Genomic DNA, 23,695 nt, shown 5'->3' on the forward strand with positions numbered 1-23,695 from the left:
CATATTTTTGTGTATGTGTGTAGTAAAATCCCCCACTCACCCTTGATGCATGTTTGGCTGTGCATGTAGCAACTGAGTTATTTGAATAGTTCATCTGAAGCACAAACACAATTGATTTATAAAACTTTTATAATGCTTACTGTAATAAAGATCTCTAAGCAGTTTGATGTGCTACCATAAGCCTTTGCCTTGGATAATGTCAACCTTCATGGCTCTTTTGACTATTCTTTCAGCAGCAGGGGTGATTCTAGATCATACGGTGTCAGGCGGCTGTAAGCAACTCCCGCAGCCGGTTGCCAGGAACGTACAGACAAGGAAAAGTTCTTACCATCTGCTTTTTATTCTATATTTACAGAGAGAGGCTTGGAACACAGCCTCTTGGATAAGGGCGTTGTCCCGAGTGAATCTCCACCCCCCCTTCTCCCCCACTTCCTCATTTGTCTTCAGCATCACCCCCTCTATGGGTGCTGCTTAGTGCTGTCTGTCTTCAAGCTCTTTGCTCTCCTACTTTTAAGGCTCGCCAGGTTCTGGGACATGGTGGGTCTGGATTGCTTTCTAGTGATAACCTGTCAGCCATCTGCTGCTCTGGCTCTGCCTTCTCCTCCTCTCCCATTATTTCCCGACTTTTCACCTCATCTTCCTCTGAGCTGTGATTTCCCTCAAACCCCTGTTGAAATTCTGAACTGTCTTCCTCTTCTCTGGAAGGGTCAGGCTGGGGAGGTGGTCTCCACCATTCCTCTGCCCAGTCCCTGACATACGGATGCTATCAATATGCAGTAAATCAATATGGGTCAAAGACAGAGTATTAACCACTATTATTCATAACGGTGTTAGAGGTCCTTCTGAATTCAATAAGACAAAATGGAAATATAAAAGGGGTAACGATAGGCCAAAACGAATACAAAGTTAAAGCATTTGCAGATGACTTAGTGGTAACAATAGAAGAACCCACAGTTACTGCTAAGGAAGTTATAGAAGAAATGGATAAGTTTGGAGAAATGGCAGGTTTTAAATTAAATAAGAAAAAAACTAAAATGATTGTGAAGAATATGGATCAAAGTGCAATCGAAACAATGCAACAACAAATTGAAATAGAGGCGGTCAAAAAGGTGAAATATTTAGGAATATGGTTAACACCAAAGAACATTGATTTATTTCAAAATAACTATGTACCATAGGCACAATAACATAGGCACAATACTCTGTTGCCATTCTGTAATTCAGTCACCCATTGATGCAGCTTTAATGCCAACAAAGCACTTTATGTACTGGTTACTTCTCGCCTGGCAATTGGACCTTATTCAGCAGTTGCAATGGATGTCTTATCAGTGTCACATTAATAATGCAATGGCGCACTGAACGCTGCCTTCCGATTCCCTGGCACTTGCAGTCAGTGATTTGAAACCCCTGCACTCGGATGCACATCTAGTGTTCTTCTTCTGTGGCCTCAGGTTACAAAGTGGTTAGTGGTGGCCAGTTTTATCAAAGCCATTTGATTGTGGCTTTTGGCTTCATCCATAATGTTCTTAGTACAGTGGTACCTTGGTTCTCAAACGCCTTGGTACTCAAATAGCCTGGAACCCAAACACTGCAACCCTGGAAGTAAGTGTTCCGGTTTGCGAACTTTTTTTGGAAGCTGAGCGTGCTCCGTTTTAAGTGTTACGCTTCCGATTTGAGTGCTACACTTCCATTTTGAGTGTTATGCTGAGGTCTGTCTGTTTTTGCTATTTATTTTGTGTTTTTGTTTTTACAGCTCTTTTTGTTTTGTTTTTGTGACTGTGTGGAACCCAGTTCTGCTACTGATTGATTGATTGTGTGACTGCAGTACATTGTTTACTGCTTTCATTTTATGGATCAATGGTCCTGTTAGATAGTAAAATTCATGTTAATTTGCTGTTTTAGGGATTGTTTTTAAAAGTCTGGAACGGATTAATCCATTTTGCATTACTTTCTACGGGAAAGCGAGCATTGGTTTTGGAACGCTTTGGTTTTAGAAAGGTCTTCCGGAATGGATTAAGTTTGAGAACCAAGGTACCACTGTACTTCTACTCCAGCAAAACTGGGTTGCCTAAGGAATTTGCATAGAAAGCTGCAAATCCCGATCTCCTTCTCCTCTCTGCCCCAGTATGGTATAAGGCTACCATTTTACTTATTTTTAAAAGTCAGACAATATTAATATTGGTTGTTAATGAAATTGATTTAAAAACACACACTACAGACCATTAACTGTAGAGGAGTTGATGGCACCAGTATATATAAAAGCCAGGTATATAAACAAATTTTAGTGGTAATTTTTGGAAGGTTAGAACATATTTTTATATTAGCAATTTCTATACTCTTTGACGAGGAGGGAGTAAACCTTAATTATACCACTGGAACTAACATCTCTATAGTTTTTATCTCTGACAGCCTGATCACAAGCAGGTATAATCAGAAACAAGCCCTACTTTCAGTTGGGCTTGCTTCTCAGTAAATATGCTTGAGATTGCAGCCTTGTTTTAGCCCTTCATCTGCATATTGTGAACGGATTAAGTATACTTAAAAATATGTTGCAACATAATATGGGCAAACTGAAAATAGTGAAGTTAACTCATTAAGAGATGGTGGATTCATGCAATGTTTTCATTCCTCTATTCAAAATGTTGACACTACTTATGAACTGGGTTGTGAAGAACTGCAACAAAATAGGTATTTTAGCAGGTGGGGAATTGGTAAGCAAAACATCTCACTGACAAAATTAAGGGCAATAAGAGACTCTGTTCTGAGGCATTCTGTTGCTGCTGGCATGGTGGCCTCTAAAAATATCTTCCACACTCTTGTGAGTATGGGTATTTGCCCAACAATCCCGATACTTTATGTGGAAAGCACATTTCGACATTATCACAAGCTAGTACTCTTCCTCTTAGACATATCTAAAGTGATAATGAAAGACTTAACACCCTGTGTGTGAGAGACTGTGGGAAGAAAGCAGGCAAAGATTGAAGTCTGGTTTATGCAACTGGGTTAGGAGTGTCCATTTCCAGCTCTAGCCATTCCTGACAGGGGGATAATTTTGCCAAAGTGATAAATGAACTGGAAACCTCCTGTCTAGATTTATTCTAAGTGGGGCTGTCCTTGAAGACTGTCCAGAGACTGCATCTGGTGCAGAATGCTGCCCTGAACAGCATGCTAACTTGGAAGATTATTGTACCTGTTCTGCATGAACTGTACTGGTTGACATTTTATTATGTTTTTATCTGTGCTGGAAGCTGCCCTGAGTGGCTGGGGAAACCTAGCCAGATGGGTGGGGTATATAATAATATTAATATAAATAATAAAAATAATAAAAATAAAAATAAATAAATATTTCCAAACCCAATTTAAGATGTTGATGTTGACAAAGAAGGCCCTAAACAGCTTGAGCTTAAGTACCTGTGGAACTCTCTGCCTCTGGAGGTACATCAGATGTTAACAGAACGTCAGTACCAGTGGCACCTATTGACCTGGGCTTTTGGGTGTTCATTGTATTGCTTAAATAGGTTCTTGCCGCACTTTGAGTTGTTGAGCCTCTGTTACCTTGCTGCTATTTTGAGTTTATAATACCTTTTTGTCATGTTAATGCATAATCTTATATTATTTGTTGTTGCTGTGCTGTGTGTCGTACTTTTATTTGTGAACCACTCTGGATTTATTTATTTATTTCAGTCAAAAGTTACTGGATAGATAAACACAAATAATAATACTAGACCCATGTATACAACTCAACTGCTCTTAGCTGCCCAGTGTAGTTGGGATAGAGAAGGATACATATCCAGATAAATAGCTGTTGTGCAGCAGCAAGGTTGATTGGGTTAACATTAGATGCTAAAGTACTCTGTCATAAGGTGCTGTAGCAGTAAGAGACTTGCTGTGGTGCAACTCTTCAGAGCAAGCAGGAAAGGAACATTCTCAACTGAATGTTCTCGTCGCGGGCATTAGAGTGACATGACCCAGAAATGTAATTAAAAACCCTTTGATGTTCTTTTCCCACCATAATCTCTCTTCCTGTCCCCGCTTCAGTTTGGAAAGACAATAAGGAGGAGCGGTTCTGTGTAAACTATATCACATTTCAATATCCTGAGGGCAGTCTCTGGGCCAAACTTGATACAGCAATAGGAGAGAGCTGGTCATGAATCTCCTGCTGTTTTGAGAAGTTCAGTTGTATGTTGCCTGTATGTTTTGCCCTCTGAATAGCAGCTGTAAGAATCCCTGCTGGATCAAACCAAAGGCCCACCCAAGCATCCTCTTCTCCCAGGGACCAACCAAAGGCCTGTGGTTAGTCCACAAGCAGTACATGAGCGCAGTTGCATTCTCCCCATATAAGGCGCTCTGCCCTGCCCCCAATCCACCCTTATAGTGATGTCTTAGGGTCACTTCCAAGCAAAATCGCCCCTCAATCAGATGTGTGTAAATTGAGAGTTGCCTGTGTTTACTTACATTTATTTAATGGGATTTGTGCACCACTTAATTGTAAAAAACAAACAAACTCTTAAGCAGTTTACATAAAATAAACAGAATAAATTAGCAATTTAAATATGTTAATGTCTATGTATATATGCACATTTTAAAAATCATTACTACAATTTACATTTCACAAAAGGCAAGCCAATTAATTGCCCATCCAAATCAATTATTAAATTAGAACCTCGTCCCAAACCACACATTTCAGTTCTTAACTGGTTAATTTCCTTCCAGATGAGCCAGACTTGGTTCCAAAATCAATTTCCCTTCCATTAATTATACCAATTCAATTCAATTACCTCAATTCCAGACCCCTCCAATCAAATGAATTTCAACAAGAATAGGGTGGGATCACCATTCACTTCAGGTGGTAGAGGCCAGTTGGGATTCTTACTATGAGGCAGCCTAGGCAATTGTTCATTTGTTCTTTTTAACCTAATTAAGCCAGTAAAAAAAAAAAAAGCTGCCAATTGAACTGATGTACAACACTGTCAATAGAAACCTGGGTTGGGAAACAGCGTCCCTTCCTTTTCCATTTGGGGGACAATTGTACAGAAAAAGGTACCATTTCCTTTTCAGTACAGTTGTTTCTGGAAATTAAACAAAATAACACCATTACCTTCTCCAGGGGCATCATTTGACTGACTTAAGTTTAAAAAGAGAGAGCTAAGATCTGTGGCCACCTTGACACATCCTGTTTGTCCAATATTTGATATAATAAACTGGAATGTGATCTCAGGAAACACTTGAAATGCCAGTGATCCAGCAGGAACCATTTACTTGGTGGTGAAGGTTGGTGGTGATATTTTATTTATAGATAGAAGGTGCTCCCAGAGAGTAATCAATATAGCAACAGTAAGTTGAGGTATGTTGTAGGACTAGCTCCTGTATACTTTTATTGTAGACATCTCCTGAGACTGTACAACTTTGGGTTGCTGGTAGGTAAATCCTTTACTATCCACATGACACACAAAAAATGTTGTCTGTTGAAAACTAGCAAGTTGAGGAGAAACATTCTAGCTTCACCTTACTCTTGACAGGAGGGTTTTCTTTGTGCATGGTTTTCTTTTACAAAGAAGTGCATTCAAGCATTGAATCCGCCCAACTGCATCCTGAAATGGCACATCCAGAAGACCTGTGGGTCATATTTTATTTTATATTGGCCTCTTATACTTTCCGACGGGAGAGAAATTTTCATTGTCAGTGACTACCCCTTTGTTGTTTGACCCTGGACTTTAGGCTTCTTCCGCCTTCTGAAAATACCTTCACTAAGCACAGTGAAGTTAATCAATAACCCTCACATGACTGATTTGAGCCAGGAAAGAAAGGAAGGAATTTAAAAAGCTATTGGCTGTCCCATAATTAAGCCCATTTCATTCATAAAAACTGAATTGCTGTTTTTCTCCTGCGTTAGTGGAGCTAAAGCAGTAACACACCTATTGCAAAGTCCTCTTCAGCTTACTGAATAAAGGGCTATAATTATTATATATCAGAATATATTGGTGTCTGCAGTAACATTTTTGAGCAACTTCCTTCTTTGATGTTTTTTTAAGGCACGTAACTGAACTTTGAATTCAGTGCAGTCACAATTAACCTTGAAAAGTTGTAACTGTGAAGTAGGTTCTAGATACAGTGTCAGCTAAACTTTTTTTCTTTTAACTATGCAAAAGTACACCAATACTGAGTTGATGTATGCACACTTTTAAAGATTTTCCACACATTATGGGGAGTACATATAGGCCAGATGTTGCTAGCTTACAGATCCCATCATTTCTCACTATTGACCATGCTGACTGGGGCTGATGGGAGTTGGAGTCTAGCAACGCCCGGGGAGCTATAGGTCAGCTACCCCTGATAAAGTCACTCTTGAAGGAAACAAATGCCATTATATCCATCTGTCTTTAGTCAAAAATGTTTCTGTAGATCAGAGTTGGGGAACCAGAAGTCCTCCAGACTTGCACTCCAACCCCCATCAGCCCCAGCCAGCATGGCAAATAATTGAGAATTGATGGGAGTTGGAGTCTTAACTACATTTGGAGAGCTGCAGGTTCAGTGTTGCATTGCATTCAGAACCCTGAGGAACTCCTCATTGAAGGCTCAGTGGGACAAAAGAGCACGCCCCAAGCATCACCATCTGGAAAGGACCATCCAAGTAGGACCAGAAGCACCACAAAGTGGTGACACCACCCCACTAACTGGGACAGCTGTTCCAGAATGATACCATGGTTGATGGTATTGAAAGCTGCTGAGAGATTGAGGAGGATTGACAGGGACACATTTCCCCTGCCTCTCTCCCAACAGAGGTCATCATACGGGGCAACCAAAGCAATTTCTGTGCCAAAACCGGGCCCAAACCCTGATTGAAAAGGATTTAGAAAATCAGTTGCCTGGATCTGATCTGTGACCACTCGCTCAAAACCTTGTCCAAGAAAGAGAGATTGGCAACTGGCCGGTTGTTACATAGATTTTCTGAATCCAGGGAGGGTTTCTTGAGGAGTGATTTTACCATTGCCTCCTTTAAGCAGGCAAAGACCACCCCCTCTTGCAAGGAGGCGTTCATCACCTCCCTGGCTCAGCCAGATATCCCTGCTGCTAGTTTTTATCAGTCAAGAGAGGCAAGGGTCCAGAGTGCAAGTGGTTGGCCTGAATGATCCAAGCACCTTGTCCACATTCTCGATCCTTAGTAATTGGAACTCATCCAACATAACAGGACTAGTCAGTGCTCTAAACACTTCTCAAGATTCATCTGCTGTAACAGTGGAGTCAAGGTCCTGGCAGATGCAAACGATTCTATTCTCAAAATGCTTTCCAAACTACCTGGAAAAGTTCTGCTGGATGACACAATGAGGATGCAATGGATGCAGCAAAGTAAGCCTTCTTTGCTGCCTTCACTGCAACTAAGTAGGCTCAATGATGAACCCTCACCATTATTTGATTGCATTTCACTGGCGTTTTCTTCCACTTGCATTTGAGCCGCCTTCCCACTTCTTTTCTCACTCTTAAGTGCTAGAGTATACTAGGGAGCCAAGCAAGCTTCACAAAGTGGGAGAGGGCACTCAGGAGCGATTGTGTCACCTCAGTAAATATGATAAACGGTACAGTAATAATAACAATAGTAATCCACAGTCTCAGCGGTGTTCTCCATAGTTTCGTTTTCCGAACTCTCGGCAAACCCGATAATGCAAACTCTTCTTCCCAAAGAGGGAATGATCTAATTGGATTGCAAATTTCTCATGTGCTATTGCAGAGTACCATAGAAAGTCACTGTAAACCAGTAGTCTGTGAGGCTAGATTTCAAGTTCTGTTAGCAGAAAATTCATTAAATGGAAAAGCCCTTGGTGTAATTTTATATGAAATAAAACAACATATAGCAAGATTTCAGTAATCTGGCCCAGTTTCATATGCTGAACTATGCCAATTGGATTCCTATAGCAAGACAGTTCATATAGACACTCCCCCCACACACCAAATTCCCCACCTGCTCCAAACAGCTGCTCCATGCAGCAGATTGGAACCATGAGAAGTTTTCTTTTTCTTTTTCAGGCATATTCCAACAACTGTCATGAATATGTTGCACTCAGGATATGCCACAAGTATGTGTAAAATGAAGGGAGACGCTCCTTGCCATCCTTGAAATAAGCTAGCGCTTTAAAAACTGTTGCTATATCAGCACAGCTGTTGTGACACGGGGACAGATTGTGGTAGAGCTGTGTAGATCCATGCTTGAGATGGTGGTGGGAGGGAGAACAGTGTGTGCTCTTAAATGCATTCCAGGCCAGAAGCTCTGCAGTAGATTTCACCGAGCCACCTTTGAGATGAAGCAGGATTTGGAGGAAGTTTGTAGTACGCAGAGACAACCATATGTCAGGAGTGCTCTGATGGTGTTTCCTGCTTGGCAGGGGGTTGGACTCGATGGCCCTTGTGGTCTCTTCCAACTCTATGATTCTATGATTCTAGGTCTATTTAAGTGCCAACTTACCACTGTGTCAGTGTAACTGCTTGGCAAACCAGTTTGTTTTTTTTTAAAAAAAATTCTGTCTAATGGAGAGGGAAAAAATGCTAAATATCCTTACTTTAATTAATAATCAATGGAAGTAAAATGGTGGTGATGTTCAGCTTACAGGTTCACAAAGTGCTTACATGCACTCCATGGTAAGTAGCCATTTGTTTAATGATTTATTGTATTCTACCCCGAAAGAATCATTGTAGAAGCTCAGACCCCCAGAGTGTGTCTGTGTCAGCTCATTTTCATGTGAACAGTTTTTGTTTTTCAAAATAGCAGGAGGAACCAGTGCTTCCTGAATCATGGTCACCAAAAGGGCAATCATATTTGGGGACTGAAGGATGAGTAGGAAGAGAAATTGGGAAATGAATGTAAATGTGACAAGGAGTGCTGGTGCCACGATTCACTACCTTGCTTTGTAGAAATGCAAAATGCTAGTTATTGGAATCTCCCAAAGCAGAGCAGTTTGGCCTCTGAGCTTTGTGTGTGCCAGCACTCCTTGTTCTGTACATTTAGCACACTGTAACAGTTTTCATCAGTGATGTTTGCCAGTGCCCAGGTCCTTTGGAGTCCTTTGCCTGAACCACTGCTCACACCTTTTCATAGCTTTATAATGTACTTACTTTAGCCAAGTTTGAAGCATGCTCAGTGATGAATGTTGACGTTAAAGGTTCTGAGTGCTGAATGTGACGTTTTTACAGCTCCTGTGCTTTGCTTCCTCTGTAGAAACAACTTGTTCTTGTATAGTACTTGCCTCTGATTTAAAATACGTAATTTGGAATGAAAGTGTGCTTGGTTGCATTCATCATATGAAACAGTGCCAAAGCTGGTATGATATGCCCTGATAAATTTTGCAACGCGGAGTGGGTGTCCAATTCCAACTCCAGCAATTATGTTTCATCTGCCTATATATGAGAGATGTAAAACAATTTAACAGCAATAAGCCCTCTTCACATCACGTATTTTACCGAATCAACCTTTGGGCAAATATTTAAAGAAAAATAGTAAGCTTTTATCAGTTGAAGGCTGACATCCTATACCTGGGAGCAGGGGCGGACCTTGGAAATATGGCATCTTGTGTAAGGCCAAAATTTGATGCCTTCCCTGCCCCTACCCTCGCGACACCTTCTCAAAGCTGGCTAGGCAAGGCCTTCGGCTTTGGGAAGGAAGTGTAAAGCTTTGATAGGGTCCTGGAGCTCTCCTGTCTCCTTCCCAAAGCTGGGAAAGCACTAACTAGGCTTTGGGAAGGAGGCAGGATGATGCCCTCTCTGTTTGGCACCCTATGCAGGGAAGCCAGCTGTGCAGTCCTAAATCGACCTCTGCTGGGTGTAAGTGACCCTGAACTCAATGGGTTTTACTTTTGAATGGACCTGTAGTGGGGTGCAGGAGCAAAGGCTGGCTGGCTGTTGAGTGATGCTGCATGATAAAATGCCTTTGAAATGGAAAGGCATTTCAGAAACAGATTTGTGATACAAAAAGGGGGAGCAGCTGTTCATTTGGACTCCCCCCACCCAGGTTAAACATTTTCCTGGCCTAGCAGAAGCCCTGAGCAACATTTCTGAACCTGCCTCATTTAACTTTCATTGCGAGAGGGTGAGCTAGACATAAATACACATAAATAAATGGAAATTCTGAATATATGTCTCTGCGTTACTGAGAGTTGGCAATCCCCCCCCCCCCCAATGAAAGCTGGGATATGATGTTGCTCATTCTATCACTGTTGCTGTACGTAATTTGTTTTCTCATTATAAAATCTGCAATAAAATGCAGAATCGCAAAAATTCAAATTTATTGAAAGATGCAAGTTTAAATTCTCCCTGCACTGTGGTTTATTTGCAGTAAAAAACTATAAAGTGTGAGAATGTTTAACTATAGAATGTATAAAAATGGCTGCAAGCCTACATCTTCTTGACCTAGTATTCAGTTGCAGTGCAATGCTGTAATTGTCTTCTCAGAAGTAAGTTCCATTAAGTTCAGTTGGGCTTCCTTTTAGGTAAGTAGGCATAGGATTACAGCCTAAGGGTTCTGTTACCTGTTAACTTCTGTGTGACTATCCAGCCAACCTTTTAGCAGTTTGGAATTTAACTCACCTTTTCAGAGGGCCATCATATTTGTAAAACAGGAGAATCAATTATTTAAAGTAGCAGCGTCCTGTTTATCACAGGCTGGTCCTTCGTACCACATTTCCTCTCTTTAAACAATTAAGAACAGGGCCGTTGTTTCTCCCTGTCATTTGGTGATGCTGCTTTTGCAATACAGCCTTTTACTAGGGGCAAAATCCCACACAAAATGCTTTTGCTGTTTAGTGAAGAGGGGCATTTTGAGTGCTGGTAAGGCAGTAGACATGAAACTTTCCATCTCATTTCATGTTCAAACATACAGCTCGTATGATCTCCAGTTTTCATCATACCATCTTTTTGGACCTCACCTTTAAATAATAAAAAGAAAATATCTAGGAAATAGCCTGCAGAAATGCTAAGAGATACACTTCTTACTGATTTCTTCTATTACTTTGGTTCACTGTTTGCTGGTTTATGTGTGCACTCGTTTTTGTTCCTTTGCTTTTTATAGTGCGTGGAGTAATTTTATTGCTTCATGTGGATTTTTGTCATGTTTTCAATCTTGTTAACTATTTTGTACTTTCAAGTAGAAAAATGCATTTAATATTTAGAATAAATAAAATATGAGTGCAACTGTTCTAACAATGTATGTGCTCATTAGACAGTGTTAATTAATGCAGCAGTTTTGTTTCATAGTATTTCTTCAAGTTGAGTGTGTGGTTAAGGCATGAAAATCATCTTCACAACTTGTACGAGCGAGAATGGTGGCGGGTTGTTTTTTGTTGTTGTTTTTTGCATTCTAAATATCACAGTTTCTTTGTTTTACCCATGCTTTCTTGTATAAGCATTCTGGGGAAACTTTACAAACCAAGCTTGGGCAAAAATGATTATGCATGATCTGTTCTGGATTCATGCAGTCTCCACAAACCTTTTGTACACTTTACAAACGCATATTAGAATCCTGAGAATCTCACGTCTTCCTTCCTTCCTTCCTTCCTGAAGTAATTTTCTACTTCATGTAGCTGTACAGGTTAAACTTTTACTTAGGATGGCAAATCCCCACTTGGCAATTAATCTCTCTGAGTGACCTTGGCCAGTCACTCTCTCTTAGCCTAACATACCTCACAATGTGGTTGTGAGCATAAAATAGAGGAAAGAGAAATTGTATATGGTGCCCTGAGTTCCTTGGAGGAAATGTGAGATATTAATGTTGTGGTAGCCCTCTAGTAGCAAAAGGGGTTGGAGTGGCTTCGAACAGGCTCACACTTTTGTACAGAACAGGCACGGTAGACAAAAGGAGTATGTTGGTTCTCATTTATTTTTAAAGTGGACAGTCCCTTAGGAATTCTAAGACTCTGGAATTACAACTCAATAAAAGTTGGATATATTGTTCTGATTCAGTGCAATAAAAGTGCCAGAATGACCTGCCAGAAATGGCAATTGGTGAATTGCAGGCATATCTGCAGCTGCTACCTCAGAACAGGACTGGCTGGTTTTTTAATAGTGTATTCTAGAGGCTTTTATCTGATAATTTCCTTCCATTTGGGGTCACAGATGACTGGAAATGTACTGTGTCCAATAACTCCCACCTGAATCTTTTTGGAGGATAATGATTTAGTTGTGGAGTAGAAGTCAGACCATTGGGCATCAAGTTCTCTATTCCATAAAAAGGTAGAGGGACCCCAGATCATTAGGTCCAGTCGTGACCGATTCTGGGGTTGTGGCACTCATCTCGCTTTATTGGCCGAGGGAGCCGGCGTACAGCTTCCAGGTCATGTGGCCAGCATGACTAAGCCGCTTCTGGTGAACCAGAGCAGTGCACGGAAATGCCGTTTACCTTCCCACCAGAGTGGTACCTATTTATCTACTTGCACTTTGACGTGCTTTCGAATTGCTAGGTTGGCAGGAGCAGGGACCGAGCAACGGGAGCTCACTCCGTCGCGGGGATTCAAACCGCCAACCTTCTGATCGGCAAGTGCTAGGCTCTGTGGTTTAACCCACAGTTGTATGTATATTTGTGATACCCTCAATAACATGTTTGAAATATCTTTTGATACTTTTAAAGGGTGCAAGCTTAAGAAATGACAAAAACCACCTGTTGTAGAATTGGGGCTTCTGAAATGAAGCATCCCTAGCGTGCTCTCTCCCACAAATCCCAAAAGCCTTAAAAATAAACTAACCCAAAACTTTTGTTGGATTTTTCTCAACATACAGCCGAATACTTTACTCCTTCTGTTTGTATAGGAACTGTAATCTAGAGAAGGCATGTGGGACACATGCTCCCCCTTGCTGTAGACCCTGTTATCTCCAGGGTCTGCAGCTCAGGAAAGTGTGCCTCCACATCACCATGACCGCCATGGTTTTCCAGCTTTCAGGATATTCCCTCATTGCCCTTTACAACTCAGTGGATGGGGGGACTGGTGCAAGTTCGAAGTACAGTCCCTAACAGAGCAATCCAGGATGTTTCATGCCTGCATGTATAGGAAGGAGCACCTAGCACTGAAGAAATTGACTAGGTGGCAGGAGCAGCAGTGGCTAGGCGGATGGATGATGCAAATTTGCCAGCTGAGAGTAGCTGCCATCAGTTGCTGGATTTGTGGGCAGGATGGACTTGTGGGAATTCATACAGTTTGAGGAAGTGGAATCATCCTTGGTGGAATAGTGCTGTAACCATGCCTTAAATTCCTCTGAGGCAGGAGTGGGGAAAGCTTTTTTAGCCAGAGGAGTCACCATCTCTTGTAGACACACTTCCAAGGTGCCAGGGGTGGTTGGGACCACATGCAAAAGAGGGCGGAGCAATGGTTGTGGCTCTTACCTTTGTACATAGGTAAAGGTAAAGGGACCCCTGACCATTAGGTCCAGTCGTGATCAGCTCTGGGGTTGTGGCGCTCATCTCGCTTTATTGGCCGAGGGAGCCGGCATACAGCTTCCGGACATGTGGCCAGCATGACTAAGCCGCTTCTTGCGAACCAGAGTAGCGCATGGAAACGCTGTTTACCTTCCCACCAGAGTGGTACCTATTTATCTATTTGCACTTTGACGTGCTTTTGAATTGCTAGGTTGGCAGGAGCTGGGACCTCAGGGTGAGCAACAGGAGCTCACCCTGTCGCGGGGATTTGAACCGCCAGCCTTCTGATCGGCAAGTCCTAGGCTCTGTGGTTTAACCCACAGCGCCACCCGCGTCTCTACCTTTGTACATAGACTACGTTAAAAGTCAGGAGGTTCTGCACATATACTCAGTTCTCCATCCTTCATCCGCAAGCATTTGAGGAGAGTGCAGAGCAGAGCAGGAATGGTGAATGGTGTGACCTGGAGAGAGATGTGGCTTGTGGAGATTCCTGAGGGCCAAAGAGAGATGGTTTCATTTGGCCCCTTGGTCTTGAAGTGCCTCATGCCTGTGCTGAGGCATGAAAGAGCATCACTTGTCAAATAGGCACCTGATAGCAGAATTCAGGTTGTGGCAAGCATTCCTGCTTTACTTTTCAAAGGTGCTAAAAGCTGCTGTTGTAGACAGTGCCCAGTATCTGTCCTCCATTTCTGTTTTAAGTTTTATTATTTGGGGGATTCAACCCTGAAATTTCCCGACTAGGTTTCAGTATTATTTCCTAGCATTTACGGGATTAACCACAGCCCTTAGTGCAACACTGTTTCCACTTCTCTGAAGTGTTTGCTTTTCTTTGAGTCTTGCATCTGACCTCTCACTGCTTTTAGGGCACACACTGTTCAGGAGATAATTGTACGCACCAGTGCTATGGTTAGGACTTTTGTAACAGGTTTTATTATGGGTTGCACAACTATGTAAACTTCCCGGATGACTGGAGGGTAGCAAGTATGAAAATGACGCTCGTTCGTATGCTGCAGGGCAACTTTGTGTTCTCCAAGGTGAGATGATGAGCGATAAAAGCAAATCCACTAATTCTCTCTTAGATATGGGAACAGGAAAGAGTTTGTGTGAAAGGTTTTGGAGGAAACAGGGTATAAATTTCTGTGCCGAGGTGGTTGTGTCATGTGGGATTCCCAGAGATCAGCTCCCTTGGTTACAATACTAACTTCTGGTATCCAACCCTTTAAAATAATTGTCAGTCTAGGTCCTCCTTTTGCTTTTTACCTTAGTAGGAGGAGGTCAACACAAGAGCCAGCAGTTAGGACTGGGAGACTGGTTTATCAGCTCACCACTTTATAGTTCTTTGGAAATTACCTGTGAGAGTCCACACCTGAAAAGGATAGGTAAAACTATTAAGTAAATGGTACTTACTTATTTCACTAAGAAAGAGACCATAAACCAACTGTTTCAAGAGTTGTATCTGTGTGTCTTACTTCAGAGGACAGGCCTTTTAGTTGAAGGGCTTGCTGATCCAAGTCCATTTTAAAGATAAGGAATCATAAGGGATTGCAGGGGCCTTGAATTGCCCATCAGTATTTAACCACCTGCAGAGAAAGCCCACGGGAATCCTGGTCAGTGTTCCCCACTGTAGTGAGATGCATTGTGCTACTATTTAAATTAAGGGTAATTATGTCTAAATTTTCATCTGTACACACCTTTTTTGCATAACCTTTATCCTCCTTTTTTGGTGAGGTGTAAATGGCCACCCTAACTCACTTTGTTCCATTCTTTGTTTAAGCATGGACTTTAAAAAAAATTGATTGAATAACATCCATTTATGGCTGCTTACAATGAATGGTGCATCTAGTGTTTCAGAATGGGTTGGGAACTGTTGTAATGTATGAAAGGACACTTGCAATGCTGAACTCAGAAGAATCCAGAGTTCCCCTGCTCCAGATCAAGCCCACTGCAAATCAGAAGCCCAGTATTGGTACAGTCTCTGCTTTAGAATGGGATTGCTGCCAGCCCACTCTTCCTGGTGCCTCCCTTCCTTTTGCAAGCAATTTTATTATTGGAAAGGATTTGGGAGTGGGGAGAGGTGGCTAACAGAGGGCATTGTAGGGCCCAACCTTCAGCATGCTTAGAAAGTCTTATCCCTCTTCATTCCTGAGCATGCTGAGGAACAGCTATGCTTTCAAGCGTTTTTCTAGTCCTTCATGTTTGCCAGTCACTGGTGCCCTTCTTCCACACTCTGCAGAGGCAAATTTGGGAAGGGGAGGGAGCGACAGGAGATGCTAGTAGGAAGCTCCCAAAGTTAAGCCCATGTGCTAGTTTGGCTCCTTTGGGGACACCAATCTAATTTTGTGACACACGAGAAGGAGTTTGCTCATTTCCTGCTAACAAATGTCTTCCTACACTCTGCAATGGAGGCAAAGCACTAACCTCCTCCAACCAGAACATGTCGTTTATTGCCACAGGCCATATTTTAGCTGGTTTCGAAACAGTGTGCATGAAATGCAAAGGACGTTTTCAGCTGGTTATTCAGGTTACAGTTTCGACTACAGCTGCTTTGTAAATAACTCATGGTCTGCAATAAATTTGTTTCTCTTCATAGGTCCAGTATTTTTTCAACATCTTGGACAACTAACTAGAGACGGCAGAATTATGGGGCATACAAAAAACAAGCCACAGGATGGAAGATGTGTGTTTATTCATTTATTGACCAATGTTTTAACCTGACTGAAATACAAGATCAACAAGAGCACTGTATTTTCCTGGCTATTACATATGTTAGAACATAGAGGTTTGCACTTTAGACAACATTTAACACCAGTTGATGGGGGTAACTGCATTGCTTTTCATAAAGTTCAAAATAAAGATTTATTTTCAAACATGTGGCTTTGGTTTATTTTTATACATTACACTTTTTTTCTTGCAGAAAAAAAATAAAATTGTACAACTGCATAAATATAAAATTCTTCCACCATGGAAATGGTTAAAACATTCAATAAAGACAGCACCACTGCGTATGATGCCTCTAGCAGGAAAAGAAAATATACAAAGCAAAATAATTATTCCTGTCACTGATGAGAGTGATAGGCTGACTCAGATCTCTCACACAACTTCAGAATGGGTGCGGGGAGAGGGGGAGTAGAGAGAGAGAGATAGACAACATTCGCTATAAAGCACAATACATAGTCACCTACGCTCCTTAGCGTTGCTTCAAAGTCAAGGTAATTTTCCCTGCCACCACACTAAATAATGTCCTAAGGCTACAGGGAGGAAGGGGGGGAGGCTCTATGGAGTGCTGCTGAATAATCTCACAAGTGGGCCTTTGCCATTTTAAAAATGAACAAAAATATAATAATTAAAAGTACCATGCCAGTTTTAGTCCCACTGAGTATTTACACCTTGGACAGCAAATATTTGCTCACAGAAAGTAGAAAACAGGTACAATAATACATGGCTTGAAAAATGATCGGCGTAATGCACCTATAGTACTGTACACTAAATAAAACTCACAAGGCAGCAATATTTAGGGGGGCAGAAACACTGCTTACTACAAGTCAGTTATGGAATAATAATTTACAGTAGAAATGGGCATGTCCCAAGGCTCAATTCTGTGTTTGTTTTGTTTTTGTCATTTACAGTAGAATAAATATCTTTGTTGCTATTGCTACACTTTTAAGTTTACATTCTAACCTAGTTAAATGCAGAAAGCTAGTGTAAAGCATATAGATTACGTGTAGGTCCCATACGTATGACAGTTTTGTTCAAGACTAGTAGGTTTTTGTCTTTTTTATACTTTTTTAAATGGCTAAGAGGAGAGAGAAGAAAGAAACTGTGCTTGCGATCAGCTGCTTTTTATGTCAAATTTCAAATCAAAACGTCCCTGGAAGCGATCCTTGTCACTGTAGTCGATGTTCTGACCATAGACCTTGCACTCGACACGCACTTCCGTATCATACGTCAGGTTGGTGAACTGCACGGCCACAAGGGGCTGCTGGTATTTGGGCTGGAGGAGCTTGCCGTAATACGGATAGTACTGAAGAGGAAAGCCGCCATAGCCACCCATGCCGTAATATTCCACGGTGCCAATTCTGTCAATGTCTTCCTCTTTCTGAAGGAATGAAAGGGAGAAGTCACTTGCAAGTTCCGCATTCTGCATGCTCTGCGTACCATATTTTTATTGTTCACTATTTGGCCATGACTTAAAAGCTCACATTTTGAAAAACAGACTGTCCCACTGAAAAGTCACTTGAGTTTTCTATGTACCTTTCCAACACATTTGAGTGACTGCAACTATGGAATGAGTGAAGGGTAATGTCTCCTTAGATGGATTGCCTTGGCCTCACTTGCAACATGCCAGAAGATCCAGCGATGGCCACTTCCGCAACAATGGAAGAACCACTCTCCATGTCATGAGGAATGCATGAAGGAATGGACATGTGGGGGGTCACTGCCACTGTCCTTGATCCAAACTTTCTTGCATTCAGTTGAACATCTGGAAAGTCCAAACACTGACAACTGTGCAACTGGGAATCCTGTCTTTCCAGGGTTCCCAGTTGTAGAAAAGCAAGCCTTCCTTGTGTACACAAACATTCAGCTGAACACACCAGAGAAGACCATGTTGTGTTTCTGTCCTCCTTGAGAGATTCTGAGAAACACCTGGTTGGCCACTGAAGGAAATAAAATAGCCTGGACTAGACTGTCCAATCCAACAGCGCTCTTCTGTGTTCAGCATTTCATCCCTTTCAGAACACTGATTTCCCAGGGTTATAAAAAGCAGGTGGGGCCCCTACAAGTACTTGCTTGAGGCAGTAGCCCTCCCAACTCATGCAGAGTGACAAGAACAACAAAGTAGAGCTAGCACACATGTTCCCACAGCCCCACTCCCCATTCTCAGCATTTGATTAACATGCCATCTCAAGATCTCGCAGCTCGTACACAAGTGTAGCAACTGGAATCAAGTCGTGAGGTTGGGTTAGGCATTTTCAGGGCGAGGTTTGTTGCTGCCTTTTACCCAGCACACGCTCTTTTTCTACAGGGACCCATACTGCATTTCTCTCTCTGCCCCTCTCCCTGCATCCCTCTCTTCTTTTCCACATGCTAGAGAGGGACAGTGTTTAGTGATCTCACTCCAACTCCTGTTGGGCAGGGAAGAGGAGGAGAGATTTTGACTTGGTTTGGCTTCAACTGAAGGACATTCTCTCATGACAGGAGCTGTCGACACTTCTGGTATCAGGTCTCAGCTCCTAACGGAAAAACAAAGGGCTGGGTTCTCTCCGTTGGGTGTTGTTTGAGTCTCTACTTTTAGAAAAAGCAACAGCTGTTTTATCTTGGTATAGAGTGATACTGCTTTGCTTGGGCAGACAGTGAACCACTCAAAGCAAGTAAGAGGAGAGATGGCAAGGGAGTCCATTTAAAAGCTAACATGCATGCAGACAACATATAGGAGAGCAAACATAGGAAGGTGCCTTATACCAGGTCAAGTAATTGCTTAGCCTAGTTCAGTATTGCTGGCACTGATTGGCACTGACTGTCCAGGATTTCAGGTCTGTTTAGGTTCCTAGCTTCACATGGAGATGTCACCTGGGACCTTTTGAACACAAAGCTCTAGCACTGAGCAAACACCTTTCTCTATCAGCAAAGTACTCCTGCTCAGAAACCTGCATTCATTTCACTGTTGGACTTGACCAGGGTTTCCTGCCATGATGAATGCTTGTTACACAAGTGCTAGGTATTTCAGATTTTCAGAGCTAGGGTGTCACTACAGAGAAGGGCCTCTAGTTGCCACCTGCCTCACCTCTGATGGTGGCAGTAGTCTCCAAGGGAGATCATAATGTATGGTTACGTGGATATAGAGGCAGCAATCTTGCAGATCTCCCAGGCCCAAGCCATATACAGGCTTCAAAAGCATCACTGTGAATGAGGTGCCCAGATGTAGGGTAGAGGCCAATGTAGCTGTTCAAGGACTGGTGAGATAGGATCCCAATTTAGAGGCAAGCAGTTGTATATTTGAACTAACTGCAGTCTCTGGACAATCTTCAAGGGCAGCCCCATCTACAACAAATTACGGTAAGAACTTGAACTATTTTACCTTAGCAGCGCAGTGAACAGGAATGATATAAGGGTTGAATCTTGCCTTCACCTCAGGTGGGATGGAGTCATTGAGTGGAGGCTAAGAGGAAAACAAGCACATTACAAATGGTTTAAACCAACTTCAAAACCCTTGCTAAAAGACAAACTCCTTTCTCCAATAAGTGTATTTGCCAAATATACCCTCCAGAAGCCAAGTAAGATGGTCAAGTGCCTATCAGTTTGGAAGTGAAATGGGGCAAACTAAAAATAAAATAGGAGCCCTACATATATGGAGGGCTCCCTAGGGATGCAGAAGTGTATAAGTTTGTAAATTAAAAGAAAACAAAAGTCTGCAGAACCTGCATAGACAGAAAAAAAATATATATCAGAGAAACCCACCTCACAGGGTTGTTGTGAGGATAAAATGGGGAGGTGAGACCCATGCACACCACCTCAAAATCCCTAGAAGAAAAGGTGGTACCTAAAACAATTAAAGCATATTTCCCCCACTTGTGCTTTTCTAATCCAGAAACTACTTTAAAACTAACAAAGGCTTTTATTTGTTTGAGCTCTTCTTTGCCATATAGGGGAAGGCTAGTAGATTTGTGAGGAAGAGCTGGGTCCACAGTCTCAAATCAGCCAACATAAGCATGATTTTCCATCAGTGGACACATAAGCTCCAAATACTGCCCACAGACCCAGAGTGAAGCAAATGAAAAAATATCCAGAAAAAGTTTGAGAATCCTCTTAGTTGCTACATGGCTGGTCTAGTAAGCAGCCCTCCTCACCACCACTTGGCAGTGGAAAGTAAGTTTGGTCTCTTGGCAAAAAGGCATACGATCAGTATTTTAAAAGCCAGCAGGGCCTCAAGTCTAATGGTCACCCCATTGTGTGACGAGAAGATGAACAGTGTTTCCACTGGTAAGAAGAGTCCAAGCAGCCACCAGGTGTTTATTTGAGATCAGTGGCAGAGACGAGAAAATGGAAAGTAGTGTATTTTTCCAAGGTTTTTCGACTCAAAAATCGTGTCCAAAAACTGGGGTAGTCCAATACACGGAAAGTGGCATGGGGGTGAGAAGCGGTGTGCCCGCCAACCAGCCAGTTGGCAGGAGCGCAACTTCCCCTGATGCCGCAGCGAGCGGAAAACAATCTAGGGAGTGTTTCCTGCCCACAGCTGCATGGGGGGAGAAGCTCAACAACTTTGGGCCGTCTCCCCTCATTTTCTTAAAATGGATTCCCCCAAAATAAGAGGGGGGGGTCCTTATACATGGGGGCATCTTGTTGACGGAACAATACCGTAGATATAAGCAATCTTGTAGAAGATAAGGCAACCAAAGACCCCCCCAGCACCTTCCTTTTTCCTATGTGGTTTTGCTACCAATTCCCACCCCCTTCCTTTAAAAACAGGCCTAGCAGCACTTGCCTTCGGTATGAAGCCCATAATCCTGTTGAGTTTGATGAGGACACATGGTTTGCCGTCTTTGTAACCAAAGCTGGGGTCATTTATCCCAGAGCAGTTGTCCAGCCAGGAGCGAAGGAACCTGCAAGATGGCTTCTTGCCCAGGCTGGGGTCAATAGGAGCTTCACCTTTGTGGGTGGAGGGTTCAGCTGGAGGTGGGGAGTAGGGGAGAAAAAGAAAAACCTTGCTTATATGCATTTTGGTCAGCTTGCCACAATCCTTAGTCATCTCAGGGATATTAAACCTTAAAGGCTCCAACTAAAAGTGTCTAATGGTGAATCCTACGCCTGCTTCCTATTATGAGACAGTGTGGTAATTTTGCATGGGAAGCATCCACCTAGCCTTAAGGAAAACTTCTGATAATGAAAAATTGAATATTTCCCAACGTGCACTTATTTTTCCTGCTTTAATCTAATTGCTTGCAGCTGCCAGGTACCAAAACACACAGCCTGCAGACATGTATACCAAGTCTCTCTGTGACATGTGCAGTATTGATCATGCCATTTTCCTAGATCACGGTGTGTTTACAAAGAACTGCATGCACAAGCTAACTGCTTGGGGATCACAGGAGCTCTGTCTCATTTCAGAGAGGCCTGTCACATGTCTACCAGATCCTACAGAGAACAGGGCTCCATTGCCTTTAATAGTTATTCTATGAAGGTCACAAGACAGGCGGCTTCATCACCAAGATGGGCTGTTGTGTTAATCCTACAGTGCCTTCCAGATGTTCACTGGAGACTTTGGCTCCGTACACGATATACCTTGATATTCAAAACAAATGAATTTCCCTTGCAGAATTCTGGGTGCTGTGGCTTACGCCTCACAGAGTTACAATTCCCAGCAACCCTTAAGAAAGCACAGTGCCCAAAATCCCTTGGGGGGGGGGGGAATGTCCTTTACACATATATTGTGTACACAGCCTAGGGGTTTACCAGCGCCATCAAGCTAAGGTGGTGCAGCAAACAAAATTACTGTCCCCAAACACTACCATGGAAGGACTTCTCTAGTTTTAAAACTAGGTGCAGAATTCTCAACTGATGGGGCTGGTTTGCCTGAGCAGGCACCAAGTGGACAAGGTAATAGCTCATCCCTAACCCCTCTCAGGCAAGCTTTATGCTAGCAAGTCTTGTTGTGCAAGCAGGCAGAGTGCTGACTCAGCCCTCTCAGATGAGCAAAGTGTGGACAGTTCTGTGATACGCAGACCCACCATCTCTTATAAAATGGCCATGTTCTGGCAACCAGACAAGATCTGGAATCTGGGTTGCCACCAGAAAGGATGGAAAGCTCTGGGGTAAGCAATTCCCAGAAAAGGAGCAGCGGGCAAGAAGGGGAAGACCTATCTTTTCCCTCGTACCCACCAATTTTGCCCTGCAGTTGCCTCCCCTCAGTTGTTCCCCTCTGAACTGTGGCAAACATGCCTGGACCCCTGACTAGGGGTGGGGGTCCCCAAACCTACTATGTATTTGGATCCTTCAATTGCTAGCTAGGTCGTCTCCTTTGCTTCTTACAGCCTGGTCTTTTCAGTTGCTGTGTTGGCAAATATATAATGAATCTATAGCAGAACTGCACACAACAGCAGGGTTCTGGTGTCTCCATCCAACCCAAAACATTACAGATCAGTGCTATCGTACCAACCACCACCAGGGACTAAGGAAATCCAGGGTATTTGGTGAGGTTATTTCAAGCCATATTGTCTTCAGCGGAGCCAGGATTACTGAAGCAAGAGGAGATAGTTACAGTTTGTTGCTGGGGTCGTAATAATAATAATTTTATTATTTATACCCCACCCACTTGGCTGGGTTTCCCCAGCCACTCTGGGCGGCTCACAGCACATATGGTGGACAGGGAATCAACTGAGTTATTCGCTTAAATAAAAGGGAGTTCCCTTTTTCGGAGTCTGGCTGGAAAAGTTACTGGCAAGGGTTGCTAGGCACCAGCAGCACTTTAGATGGTCCAGACTAAAAGCAAATACATTAGAAACAAAAGTTATGTGCAAATAAAATCTACTCACTGGCACAAGACTCAAGCTCAAAATCTGCATCTTGCTCCTGATTAAACTCATAAGCCTTCAGAAATGTATCCATGAGCTTCGTGTACTTCTCATATGTGTTTTTATCAGTGGGGTTGAAGGAAATCTCCATTTTAAATACCTGGGGAATAGCTGTCAGTCCTGGAAAGGGAAAAGAAGAAATCATGTAACACAGAGACACACAGTCCAAAGACAACTGATCTGTATCGTATTGTGCTTGCCCCACCATGAAAAGGATCACATCCAAACTTTCCTTATGCAGCAACAAACCAGAATAATTTTGGAACATGTATAGGTGCTGAATATGAAATGCTGAAATTGTCACCTTCCTCACCCACCAAAACAAAGAGAGCAGACTTTGGTGCTTACTGGCACAAGGCTTTTATTTTAGCTCTATTTGTTTGGAAGTAAAATACTTCATGAGCTTGAAAAATCTACAAGCTCTTTAAATTCAGAAATACCTAAATTCTAAGAAAAAAATTCTAAACTTAAGAACTACCTTTAAACAAATTTAAAAAGTACAATTTTATTCTCTCCACGTCTCTGCAGAATTTAAAGGTTCATCAAATAGAGAGGCTCATCAAACTCCCTCCTCATATGGCACTAGAGAGTTGCAGCATTTTCCTGGAGTGCACAGAGGACTGTGCATTGGCTATGTGTATACTCTGAGTAACATAAAAAAATCCCAGGGTGATTCTGGCCAGGGGCTCATGTTCCTGAGCCAGATTGCACAATTGACAAGGTATCTCAAAGCACATCA

General features: G+C 42.5%; 2 protein-coding genes across 4 annotated transcripts in view; one reads left to right on the top strand and one right to left on the bottom strand.

Moving 5' to 3' along the window:
* NME7 (NME/NM23 family member 7) overlaps positions 1 to 16,257 on the top strand; it is a 64,353-nt gene extending 48,096 nt beyond the window's left edge. For all 3 annotated transcript variants that reach the window (XM_083438453.1, XM_083438452.1, XM_083438454.1), the window contains one exon: positions 15,981 to 16,257. In XM_083438453.1, coding sequence (XP_083294579.1) covers positions 15,981 to 16,013 — 33 coding nt within the window. In that variant the 3' untranslated portion in view covers positions 16,014 to 16,257. The remainder of the gene's footprint in view (positions 1 to 15,980) is intronic.
* Positions 16,069 to 23,695, bottom strand: part of ATP1B1 (ATPase Na+/K+ transporting subunit beta 1) — a 31,992-nt gene continuing 24,365 nt past the window's right edge. Inside the window, exons 3-6 of the mRNA XM_083438481.1 lie at positions 22,918 to 23,076; positions 20,871 to 21,055; positions 19,467 to 19,547; positions 16,069 to 17,486 (exon numbers count right to left, since the gene is read on the bottom strand). Coding sequence (XP_083294607.1) covers positions 17,220 to 17,486; positions 19,467 to 19,547; positions 20,871 to 21,055; positions 22,918 to 23,076 — 692 coding nt within the window. The 3' untranslated portion in view covers positions 16,069 to 17,219. The remainder of the gene's footprint in view (positions 17,487 to 19,466; positions 19,548 to 20,870; positions 21,056 to 22,917; positions 23,077 to 23,695) is intronic.

Source organism: Podarcis tiliguerta (genome assembly GCF_965153285.1).
Source record: "Podarcis tiliguerta genome assembly, chromosome: 4".
NCBI lineage: Eukaryota > Metazoa > Chordata > Lepidosauria > Squamata > Lacertidae > Podarcis > Podarcis tiliguerta.